Genomic DNA, 13,188 nt, shown 5'->3' on the forward strand with positions numbered 1-13,188 from the left:
TAAAGGAGAAGGTGATGATAAGACAGAAAAAGAAGAAGCACCAACGCCCTTCCTCAACAACTCCGTATGTTCAACAACCGAAATTTACGTATTTTTAATTTGTTTTTTATAATCATAATCATTAAATCATATAATATAATAATACGCTTAGTTTGTTGAGTCTGAGAACTTGGGGTTGGCTAAAATCTCGATAATTTACGAAATATAGCAGAAACTTATAGTCCAAAAGTTGTTATGTAATAATAATAATAATAATAATAATTAATAATAATAAGAAAGAGGAAGAGCTGAGAACTTTAAACTTTCAAAGTGATTGTGAAGGTGAAGGAAGAGATGGGGAATCGTTTTACTTGCATGACAAAGAAGGAGACGAAAGATGTTGGATCGAGAAGCAAGAGAATGGGCAGATCACAGAGGAAGCTGGTGGCAGAGGAAGACCTGCATCTACAGGCACTCTCCATGGCACTCCAACAGCATCAGTTGTCTCAGAGGTTCGAAGGTTCCATGTCAAGGAGAATCGGCTCCACGAGCTCCAGAAGGCGCAATCTCTCTGATTCTTTCTCCGTCAATAAACAGGTACAGGTACGCTACCAAACCGCGACACCTCTTTTTTCAATCAGTTCTTCACTGCCAAAAAGTGGCTTGTCATGATTAAGATCTTTGAGGAGCTCGTGGGTAGGAGGGAAAGGGGGAAAAATAGTTAATTGTTAGTGGTGGGAGCAACTTCACTCAACAGGACAGGCCATAGCCGAAAAGTATTAGAAAAGGTATCCAAGGGCAACTTTTTCCTTTATTTTTTTCTTTTTTTTTTTTTTTAAAGGTGCATCTGGAAAAAGTACATGGCCAATTCACCGTGCTTTCAAAAGCAGATGCAATTTATTTACCAATATACGTACCCCACTTCTCTGCCCGCCTTGTGTAGGTTGAGTTGCCCAGTGCTGACTCCACCAAAGCCTTGTCACCGTCGTCTCCAAAACTCTATTTTATGCAATTTGCATCGCAATCATGTTGTTGCATATGTATGAAGCTGCATGTTTGGTTTGGGTATTGAAACCTTATAATCATGTAGATTTTGGCCATGCGTTTGGAGTTTCAAACGAAAACCATGACATTTATAAGTTACCAATGCATTTTGACTTCCAATTATTCCAAAGCCTGATGGAAGAATGCAGGTAATTTTGCCTCATTTAGGAAAGTTTAGCATAGTTGTTTAAGGGGAGAATTAGGGCTGATTTTGTGTTTGGAACTAGATGGCATTCAACAGTTGTACCATTAATACTGTCATTGGATAAACCAACTGAGGTGTTGGTGCTTAATTATGTTTGTTAATGCAGGTTGATTATGCTTGTTATTTAAATTTAAATTACGAAAAATTCCTCCTCAATTGAAATCTTAGGAGTTTCAATTTATGCATATGATTAAAATAATTCCTCCTTAATTTCTACTGCTCTCTTGCTTCCCATATCTTGCACAGGTTCCAGAGATTCTGGAGAACATTAAAATAAAGAAGTTTGTATTAATCCATGGAGAAGGTTTTGGAGCATGGTGTTGGTACAAGACTGTTGCCCTACTGGAAGAATCAGGCCTGCTTCCCATTGCCTTAGATCTTACCGGTTCTGGAATTGATCTCACTGATGCTAACAGTGTCACAACATTGGCAGAGTATTCAAAACCTTTAACTGATTATCTTGTAAACCTTCCGGATGATGAAAAGGTTTGAAACTGTGACATTGAAAATATGTTATCTTTGACACATCTCATTACCCTATGTTAATCTATGTATTTAATGAAAATGGAAATCTTGCAGGTTATTCTTATTGGTCATAGCATTGGTGGTGCCTGCATTTCTTATGCATTGGAACATTATTCAGAGAAGATTTCAAAAGCTATTTTCCTTTGTGCTACGATGGTGACTGATGGCCAAAGGCCTTTTGATGTTTTCGCTGACGAGGTACCTGGTTAATTTCTTTGTGATGATCAGTTGAACTTTTTAGGGTTCACTTATGGTGAATAGATCCTCCAATCAACCTTTAATTAATGATAACACATGCTAAAACATTTTTATATAATATGTAGTGCCCAACTAAGCATTCCAACTACGTAACCATTCATTTGGCAATTATGTTTTTTATGTGGAGTATAAGTTGCCGACTATGCGGCACAAATAGTTCAGGAACCTTGGGTTGGAATAGATCACTTCTTAGGGGTTGATAATATAGAACGGTTTTCCTAAGGTCTTACATCTTTCCTTTTACTTCTGTCTTTGGGTAGTGCAACCTCAAATACCTTACTAGCTTATCATTAGGTTGCATTTTACTCTATCATCACAAATTTACAATGTCATGACTGTTTGTTTTCAATAACTCAGATTCTAGAATTTGATGTCTTAACTAATTTTCTGGCAAACTGTATGGTTTCCCCCCCCTTTTTACCATCTTAAATACATAAATTTCTAGTGTTTTATTGCTCTAATGTGCCGCATAGTGGTGTCACTGTCCATGACTATTGTAAAATGATGCTTTGAGAGAACTTATGAAAATCTTAATGTTTTGATTAACCTTGTTTTGCATTTTACCATGAAGAACGTGTAATTTTTCTCACATTATCTACTCTGCAGCTTGGCTCCGCTGAACATTTTATGAAAGAATCCAAGTTTTTGATACATGGGAATGGTAAAGAAAAGCCCCCCACAGGATTTATGTTTGAGAAAGAGCAGATGAAAGGGTTATATTTTAACCAGTCCCCATCTAAGGTATGATGGATGCAACTCTATTTCTAACATTTTCCTCCTAGATTCTTTGGTTTCTATATAGTGGTGGTCTCTTCTGGTATAATTGTTTATGTTGCCTTTTCCTTTTTGTTTTTGTTTTTGTTTTTTTTCTTTTTCATTCTTTCTTAATTTGGAGAGGTTTATTCTTGAAACATTGCTCTGTGTAAGGGCCAGCAATACCTGATTGGATTAAGAATTCATCAACCTTCTGACATGCTGCAAACCCGTTCATTTTTTTTATTTCACCTCCAATTTATGTTTTATTAAGCCAAAGCTCTGAAATGTAGCTCATGCATTATTAACATCGACTTTCCTTTTGGATCAATGTGTTTGATGTGTGCTGGAGGGAGCAGTTTTTCTTTGACTGCTTTGAAGGGTTTGGATGAAATATGGAGAATAAAAGTCTAAAATTTTGTGGCACTATGTGGTGTTTGTAATTATGTGTTTTATTTGGGGGTTTTGCTAGGTAGACAATGACTTTTGTGAACAATGTGAACAATAGGCTCTAGAATTGACCCAATAAAGTAAAAAAACACTCTACTCTCAAATTATCCCCTAAACCCTAACATTAGGATAACCATCCGCACACCTAATGAATTGAACATCCACTCATTATTAATTGTGCATGAGTAAACCGAATCAAAAGGAATAACCATCCAATTAAAAATAATGAACATAATCATTTGTATACTTATTGAATTGAATATCCGACATATTTATTGTTCACATTGTTTAGTACTCTCATTGTCTACCTATATTTTTCCTTTATTTGGTTGGATCAAAATAGATGCATTATTAGAAGTCCCTTGCCCCTAATTTCATCTTGGTTAAGAATATTTGCCTTTTGCCGTTCTTTATATTCTTACTTTTTATTATATTTCTTTTAATTAAAGTCATTTTAAATGTTAAAAGCATTTTTCTTAAATATAATTTTTGTAATTTGTGCTTATTGAAAGTCACTTTTATTTTGATTTTCCAAATATAGTTGTTACCAAAAGCTATCTTTAATAAGCTAATTTAGTCATTTTGAAAAGACAAAACTTTACCAAAATAGGTTCTTGTTCTACAAAGCTTACATGGAAAAACTTCAAGCACAGGATGACCTTGGAAAATATAAATATTTGAAAAATTAAAATACTCAACTATAAATTAGGTTTGTAACAATTTGAATTAGCTTTTTTCAAGTTACCATCAGTACATATTATTTCCTTATTGAGGGCTGGTTTGGCAATTTTTCTCTAAAAATAATTTATTAAAGCTGACTTCGGAAAGATAGCCTTTTAAAAATGGTAAATCAAACTAAAAATGACTTTCAATAAGCACAAGTAATAAAAATTATGTTTTGGTAAAATAATTTTTAGAATTTAAATAAACCATGATAGATATAAGTATAATGATAAATTTTGATAAGTACACGTTAACTTTAAAAAGCACCTCCTTATATGTTTTAGAAAACACTGAATTTTTAAACACGGCAAGTACAATCACATGTTGATTTATCAAACACAAAATGAGATGTTCACCTCTTCAAAAGGTTTTATCAAATTAAGCCTGAATCCATTCAATTTGAAACTAGGTAATTTTCAATTTCAGGATGTTGCTTTAGCCATGGTTTCCATGAGACCTAGCCCTCTTGGCCCTATCATGGAGAAGCTATCTTTATCGCCCAACAAATATGGTAGAGGCCGCCGGTTTTACATTCAGACATTGGATGATCGTGCCCTTTCACCAGATGTTCAAGAGAAGCTAGTGAGGGAAAACCCACCTGAAGGAGTTTTCAAAATCAAAGGCAGTGACCACTGTCCTTTCTTCTCCAAGCCACAATCTCTGCACAAAATTTTGGTGGAAATAGCTCAAATTCCATAGGTTAATGGTGAACATGATTTGATGTATCTATCTTTGCATTATTAACGATTATAGTTGTATGTGTAGTACAGTGGAAGAAGCCTAATTGGGAGGAGTATTTCATTTTTACTTCTAGATCATGAAATCTTGAAGAGGAAGGGGCATGATTTAATTTCCTGACTTGTAAGTGACTTGTGTAAGCTTCGGGTATGTTTCATTTGTTTTATTATTATTATTACTACTATTACTATTACTATTAGTGTATCAATAAATATTAATGTGTCTATAATTTATTTTTTTATTTATTAAATGTGTATAAAGTTAATAAAAGTGAAATTATTTAAAATGACATCAGGTATACTGGATTTTTCTTCCTCCCTTTTCAAATATTTTTCAGGATTCAGTTAATATATTTGTTCTAAAAATACATAATAATATAATTGAATAAAAGCCTTTAAATTGTCTCTTTATTTAAGGATAAATTATTAAAATAGCACTTCAAAATTCATGGTACAACAATATTGAAATGTACGAACAATAGATAAAGTTCTTAAAAAATTTAGAATATGGTGAAAATAACTAAATAATATAGAAAAGTTTTCACGTGTGTCGGACCACTTTAATGGCATATTGCTATGCCATGAAGCAGAGCCATTGAGATATATATTAAAAAATTTTAAAGTTGCAGATGAATTGGCAAAATAATGTTGTAGAATAAGTAAAAGAATGGTGTAGTCAATTCTCTTTATCAATACAAGCGTGAACCAAAATAGATCCTTTAACAATTACTTTGTTTGCACTTCAGGCTGTTTTTGTCGTTCTTCGTAGGCAATATTTATAGCTGAGATATCAGCTACAAGCGCAAGCTAAGCTAATGGAAAGATTGGGCCATTTATTTTTGGTAAGTAGCATTTTGGGTTATGGAGAATTTGAGAAAATAATAGGATCACCTTCATTAAAGATCAGGCATAATATCAGAATGAATTATTTAAAATATAATTATGCAACTGTAGAGGTTAACGTAATTAATTGATTAAAATTCACCATGTAAGTTCTGTTTTATAGGAAAAAAAAAATTAAGAGTTTAGTTAACTTGTATTTTAAAAATATATGTTAAGGTTATAATAATAAAAATTTTTAAATTTTTATTTTAATAAACGAACAACAAATGTATTAAAAAATTAAATTTTATATTTTTTCTATACAAATTTTTTTAATTGGTAATCTTAAAATGTACTTTTAGAATATAAGTTAGATAAAACTAAAAAATAATGGTTGATTCTGCTTGTTATTTTTGTCAATGTTATATTATTAATATATAATAATTTAATGAATGAAACTATGTTAACGAAATAAATAATATTAGGCGAAACGCCGACAATTTTCCGCTGCTAAGTACTGTTTCTCTTGTAGTGATTAAAGATGAATAAAAATTATATTAACAGATAATAATTTAATGAATAAAACCAAAAAAATAATATTAGGTAAAGAGTAAAACTTATAAAATATTAAAAGTAGCTTGTAAAATATTTTTAAATTATATGTTGACCTATCAATATCCTTTATGTTCCTTTCTCAATAGAAACACCGCTCTAGTTACTAATTAGTGTTAGAATCATGTATATGACATTATCATATGTGAAGTAAAAGGCGACGTTAAAAAACGAATAAGTGATGGTTGAATTAACTCAATTAGCCACATTGCATAAAGTAATGTTTATTCCAAACACATGAATATTGCAATTGCGAAAGAGAACACAACATGATGTGGCTGCAACGATAATTAACATTAAGAGCTTGTTGATTATAATTAAAGGAATATCTTAAGAAGATTCTATAATACTGAGGTTTTTTGAGTCATGTAAATTTAAGGACCAAACTAAAAGACAACCAAGTAAAGGAAGCTTAATAATTAAGAGCAGTAGATCAAACTACTATTGACACGGACACGGGATACGACACGACACAGGATACACTGACACGCGAATTTTAAAATTTTATAAGACACGTGGACCTGCATACATATAAAATATAAAGTATTTTTTAGGTAAATCGTAATGATATTTTGATATTTTATTGATATTAAAATATAAATTAATTTTTTTAATTATTTTTAGTGTCTTATTTTAATTATATCAAGTATTTAAAATATTTTTTATTTTAATAAATAATAATATATACTATATCTAAATTTTTTTCAAGAATATATGTTAAGAATAAGACTGGACACGCTGACACGTGATGGTATTTAGGTGTGTCCAAGTGTGTCCGAAGAAGAATTCTTGCTTTTTATTAAGACACGGTTGAACATAGCAGACACGCGTGTCCGACGAGTGTCAGTGAGTGTCGTGTCCAAAATGTGTCCGACACGTGAACACGTTAACTTAGTAAAGTGTCCGTAATTTATATGATCAGAGTTTTGCATTATATAAAACAAGACCAATAATGAAAAAATAGTATTAATCTAATTTTTAATGAAAAAGTGATAATTAACTATACAATAATACTAGAAATCCTCATCTTTTAATTAGTCTTTTGTTATATAAATTTAAAAAAAAAATTAAAACAAATCCCAAAACATACGTTGCTACCTTAATTTTGTTTTTATTTTTAGTGTATTTTTTTATAGATAAATTTAAATATGTAAAATATAATAATATACTTTTATTTACTTTTCTTCTTATTGAATGTTTTTTTTCCTTCTTTGATTTAGAATTTTAGAAGAATGTAGTTTAATTTAATTGCAGAGATATCAACAATTTAATACTGTGTAACATATTGATTTATCAAAGTAATACGTGTATTTATATATAAATACATAATGATTGATTTTAGTGGTTAATTTTAGTAAACAAATAACATTTTTTATTTTTCAAAGATTAATAACTTGTACATCAAAAATGAAAACAAAAATTGACCCAACTAATGAACAATTACTTGCCCAGCACTTCAACCTATGGCAGTACGGCACGCCCCAACAGCTTCCACTCTTTCAACTTTCAGTTTGGCTAAATTTATTAAATTCTGCTAAGGTGGGTTTAGTTGGTGTCTCTGGACATTAAATATATGGACACGGTGTCACATGTCCATCATTTGTTTGTTGAGACACAGATTTTTTATAGACATGATGGTACACAAATATACACAAAATACATATTTTTAGTGTTTCTCCTTTAAGTTGAGACATTAAATCACAACTTATAAGACATAAAATTTTATATTTTTATCCCGACTATGTTCCTAATTAATCTAACCCTAATCCCCCTTTTTTCCTCTTATTATCTTCTCTATTCTGTGTTTCTAACCCCAAAATCTTTTCAACCTCCACGTCCCTTCCTCCATCCTCCCTCTTCCATGGATGTGTCTCTCCTCCACACCACTGCCATAGCCATAGCCATTGCCTCTCCTCTCTTTCTCATCTCCTTCTCTCTTTCTCTCTTCGCATCGCCACACCCATCACTCTATTTCTCCCCCCATTGTTGTGTCCCTCCACACCGCTGCCGCAAGCCGCCACCACTGACGCCCCTTCTTTCTTCTTCCTCCTCTTTTCTCTTTTTCTCTTCACATAGTCGCGCCCATCACCACCATTTCATCATCTTCGATCAGATTTATTCGTCTACACTCATCAGGTGTTGCTCAGATCTGTTCGTCTCTACTATTACTTGAATCAATTTCATTAAGAAAGGCGACAAAAAATTAAAAAAGTCCAAAATAGTGGTTGACCATTCTTGAGATCTGTCTGTCTCACATTCGTTCTCTTTTTTATTTATTTCAACTTGTTTCAATTTCTTTTAATGAAAAAATTGAATTGCTGAGCTGATGAATAAATGAAAGTTGAAGATAGTATTTTGCGACAAAGCTAAAAAATTGCAGGTGGCGGTGGTGGTGGTAGAAAGCTATAGTGGCGGGAGCGTTAGTATTGGTGGTAGATGATGGTAGATAACTAATAAGAATAAAATGGACATTTAAATTAAATTGTTGTGTTTTGTACACTATTTTCAAACACGTTAAAAATTTTATGTCTATTTGTGTCCATATCTTTTATATAGTTGTGTTTGTGTTCATCTATTTTGAAGACAGTAACCAAACAGAGCACGGTCGTATTCTGTGTTAGTCACTATTAAGTCTGATTTTTTTTTGTCTTTTATTAGTACATTTTAGTGATTGTTTTGTAATTCCACTAATAGCTACAAGACAAAATGTAAACATGCTATTGGACCGTATGTGACATAGCAGTGTGCAAGCAAAATTGGCTGGTATAGGTGAAAACTTTCCAATAATATATATTCTCAATAAAATTTGTAGACATTAAATTTTGTTTTGGAAGTGGACCATACCTACAACCTCGACTTCAGAGTAACCCATCGAGCATATATCGGGCTGACGAGGAAATCTCGTTAAAACCAAAAGAGACGAGAATCCCGCACCACTAAAGCTCGTATTCAAAATCATAGTTAACTTCCCTAAGAATCCGAACACTACCTCTGCAAACTGTTGCAGATACCAACTTCACTCATCTATATAATAAGGCGAGCTACCCTCACAACACAGACTGGAAAAAATACTACGAATGCTATCTATTATGGAGAACAGCTACAATCTCACCACAATAACGTATTTTCTTATTTTTCTCCTTCTAAAGAAAATTACTGACTTGAGCGTCGAAATCTTTCTTGGAAGTTCCACGCCGCAATCCAAGTTCCGGGGATAACTCTTCACTAATCATAAAAGCTCATGGAGCAGCGCATCGCCGAGCTATAACTCAGAAGAATATCCTTTAATAGAACATTTGGCGCCCACCGTGGGGACCGATTTATCTAACCCCACCATCTCCTCTACACTATTTTTATCTTTTTTACGCAGGATTACCAATCCTCGTGTATGGCGGATAACGGGGTCCAACAACCCACACAAGTCGACCTTATGGCTCAGATTGCCAAGCTACAAGCTGAGGTTCGGAGGATAGCCAAATGGTCGTCCAAAAATCAGAACGACAAGCATGGCGAAGGAAACCCCAGTGGGAACAGTGCGAAATCGCGGGAAGCAGAACCCCACGAAATCACCCCACCAAAAGAAAGGCTGACCATAGACAACCCCTTCTCAGAAAGCATTGTCAAACTCCAAATGCCGAAGAATTTCGTACTGCCAACCGATCTTAAGCCATACCAAGGGTTCAGCGACCCCCGCGTCCACGTTAAGAAATTTCAATCTATGATGTTTTTTAATGGTGCCTCTGAACCTATATTTTGTCGAGCATTTGCTACTTTCTTAGACGGTGCTGCATTACTTTAGTTTTCTAAGTTGCCTGCAGGTTCTATATCTTCTTTCGAGGAATTGGCGCGATCTTTCATTGATTACTTTGCTGCATCAAAGATATACGTACACGAGTCAGACTACCTAAGTACCATTAAGCAAGGCCAGCATGAGAGTTTAAAGGATTACATGACGTAATTTGCCAATGCGACCATGGAAATTCCCGATCTAAACCCAGAGGTCCACCTGCATGCCTTTAAGAGCGGCCTCAGACCTGGCAAGTTCCAAGAAATAATAGCTGTAACTAAACCGAGAACATTGGAAGAATTTCGAGAAAAAACCACAGGTCAGATGGAAATCAAGGAGCTCAGAGAATCTCGGAGAGCCAACAAATAGCTACCTCGTCGGGAGGAGGAGAGGCACCCTAAGACACCAAACCACAAAGACCACAAGAAATCTTTCAAGCTGACACCAAAGTACGATGCGACACACAATTCAATACTAGAAGGGAAGATATCATCAAAGAGATACTAAACGCGAAGATCATCAAACCTTCAAGTAGAGCAGGTTCATATCAAGATCAAAGTTACGTTGACAAATCAAAGCATTGTGCTTTCCACTAAAAATTTGGCCACACCACTGATGAATGTGTGATCGCGAAAGATATTTTAGAAAGATTGGCCAAAAAAAGCCATCTGGACAAATATGTAAGCGGACGAATACAACAAGGTCAACAAAGTTCAACCAATATATAGTCCGAGAAAAACCCGAACATCACCGAGAAGGCTAAACACCAACCCCCACCAACAAGGGGGTTATTAATTGTATTTCAAGAGGGTTCGCAGGCGGCGGGCATACGAGCTCGGCAAGAAAAAGAAGCTACCGAGCAATGCTAATGATCTAAGGAACAGCGGAAGTCGTCCAACCACCGAACATGTCCACCATAGCCTTCGAGCAATCTGACTACCAAGCAAAAGCCACCAATCTAGACGATCCAGTGGTCATTTCCATCCAAGCGGGAGACCTCCTAGTTAAGAAAGTCCTACTTGACCCGGGCAGCAGTGCTGATATCCTATTCTACTCTACTGTCCAGAAGATGAAGCTAAGTGACAAAATAATGCAACCTTCCTCGGGAGAATTGGTAGGATTCTCAGAAAAACGAGTACCTATTCTCAGGAGCATATGGATGAAAGTAACATTGGGTGACTACCCTCTATCAACAACAAAGGACGTGCAGTTCTTGGTGGTGGACTGCCCTAGTCCTTATAATGTCATTCTTGGTAGACCTTTTTTGAATTCTTTTGGTGCTATCATATCTACTGTTCACCTTTGTGCTAAGTTTCAGGTACAGGACAACCAAGTAGCCATTATACACTCTGATCAGAGAGAGTAATGAATCCATATTTTACGATAATTTTTTGTTAGAATTGAGTGGATTTTATCATACAAACCTACACTTATTCCATTAAATAGCATGCTTTTGAGCTTTCCTCCTAAATTGTGCTTGATTATGAAAACATGCTCTTTTATGCCTAATTTGACCTATTTTATGCCATTTGCCTTCCATTCGATACCTTGATGTTGTTTGTGAGTAATTTCAGAGGTATAAGATAGGAATGGCTTGGTGAGAATGGAAAAGGATCATGCAAGGAGGAGGAAGCATGAAGAAACAAAGGAGAAGAGCAAAGCGATGTGTGCGTGCGCACAGCACCTTGTGCGTACGCACAGGTAGCAAAGCAAAGCAAAGTGTGTGAGTGCACAACATCTTGTGCGTCGCATCATCATCCAAAGCATTGCGAAGTGTGCGTGCGCACAGCCTCTTGTGCGTACACACAACCTGAGATTTCGGCCAAGTGTGCGTGTGCACACGTCTGTGCGTACGCACAGGTGCCCGCACATGCTTTCATTAAAAACGCATGTGACTCACGTTTTTGAGGGATTGGAGGCCTAATTCTGATGGCCATAGCTCATATTGGAGGGGGCAAACATAGTAGAAGGATAGCATGTCATTAGGGTAGTTTTTAGATAGTAGTAGGAGGCTTTAGTTTAGTTTTTCTTTAAGTTTTCTCTCAACACCATTAGGGTTTTACATTTCAAGTGCCATTTCCAATTTTGATCTTGGATTTTTGCTAGCCTCCATTGTAAGTATTTCTTAATTACTACTTTTTATAGTTACAATTTTGATCTCTTTCTTGTAGTTAAAGTCATATAATTAATACATATACTTTTTGCAATTTTGATCTCTTGTTGATGATTTTGATGATTGATGATTGTTATATGCTTGGTTGAGTTACTATTGTTGCTTTTGATCATTTGTTGCTCATAGTTTCAAGCATTTTCTCAATTTTGTCATGATTTATGTTTATGCCCACCAAGTGTTTGTGGAAATGTCAATTTTGATTATGGGCTAAATTTCCACCTCTTGGCTTGGAAAAAATGAGCATATGGGTTCCTAGAGTTGGAATGTCCAACATTTAGTAATAATTTTTGGATTGTTAATTGTTCTTGTTTCCACTAACGCTAACTTGTTGCTAAGGCGATTAGCAAGTGAGTTAGGATTTGTGGATTAAGAATAACTATGCTCACTTGACCTACTCTCCGATGTAAGGGTTAACTAAGTGAGATTAATCCATTACAATTGTCATAGTTGTGGTTGCAACAAGGTAAGGACCCTTAGCTTATCCCAAGCCAAGATTCTATTTATGCTTTGAATCACACACACACATACATACATCAATCACTTTTATATCTTATTTGTTCATATTACATAGCTAGTTCTTTAATTCCTTTATTAGTACATTACTTGCAATTTTGAATGTTCTTTTATTCCTTTAATTGTTTATCTCTTCATTGAAAATCTTGTTATCTTCACAACCGAAATTGCGCACTCATTAATCACTGGTCCTTGGGAGACGACCTGGGAATTCAAACTCCCGGTTTATATTGGTTTTAATTGTGATAATTTGTCCTTCTAAACTTTGATTGAGAGGATCGATTGTCAATTCGGACTATGCTATCAACGGAATCGTTTTGTCTATATTCCGAATTGGCATAATCCTCTCCACCAGAGAGGCTCGGCATTGTTACAACGAAAGCCTTAAAATCAAATTAGAAAATGCTCCAAGAATCGAGCTTTCGAGAAATACATTCAACATGGCAAATATTTCAAACATAGCAGACCTTGACCCCAGAGAAGATCTTCAAGACAGACCCTCACCAATAGACAATCTTAAAAAGATAACATTAGACAATAATGACAATCATTTTACTTACATAAGCCGCTCTCTCCTTGCAGGAAACAAAGAAAACATCATCAACAT

At 34.7% G+C, this 13,188-nt stretch overlaps 1 protein-coding gene and 1 long non-coding RNA gene across 3 annotated transcripts; both read left to right on the forward strand.

Annotated features, from left to right (window-relative positions):
- Positions 241 to 4,868, forward strand: LOC107645085 (putative methylesterase 12, chloroplastic). Of its 2 annotated transcripts, none has more exons than XM_016349115.2 (5): positions 241 to 582; positions 1,475 to 1,714; positions 1,808 to 1,951; positions 2,618 to 2,752; positions 4,364 to 4,868. In XM_016349115.2, the coding sequence occupies exons 1-5, from the start codon at positions 334 to 336 to the stop codon at positions 4,634 to 4,636; spliced, it is 1,041 nt and encodes a 346-aa protein (XP_016204601.1). In that variant the 5' UTR covers positions 241 to 333; the 3' UTR covers positions 4,637 to 4,868. The 2 variants fall into 2 exon arrangements, with proteins under 2 accessions (XP_016204601.1, XP_016204602.1); XM_016349116.2 differs by having other exon boundaries at positions 241 to 576.
- On the forward strand, positions 589 to 1,225 carry LOC110262715. Its single transcript, XR_002347703.1, has 2 exons — positions 589 to 767; positions 923 to 1,225. It is a non-coding gene; the product is annotated as an uncharacterized LOC110262715 (long non-coding RNA).

Source organism: Arachis ipaensis, chromosome B05 (assembly GCF_000816755.2).
Source record: "Arachis ipaensis cultivar K30076 chromosome B05, Araip1.1, whole genome shotgun sequence".
Lineage (NCBI taxonomy): Eukaryota > Viridiplantae > Streptophyta > Magnoliopsida > Fabales > Fabaceae > Arachis > Arachis ipaensis.

Coding starts and splice junctions, on each gene's coding strand:
- LOC107645085 (XM_016349115.2), top strand. CDS start 334: ATGGGGAATCGTTTTACTTGCATGACAAAGAAGGAGACGAAAGATGTT. Junction 583..1,474: donor CCGTCAATAAACAGGTACAG/GTACGCTACCAA, acceptor TATCTTGCACAG/GTTCCAGAGATTCTGGAGAA. Junction 1,715..1,807: donor ACCTTCCGGATGATGAAAAG/GTTTGAAACTGT, acceptor GAAATCTTGCAG/GTTATTCTTATTGGTCATAG.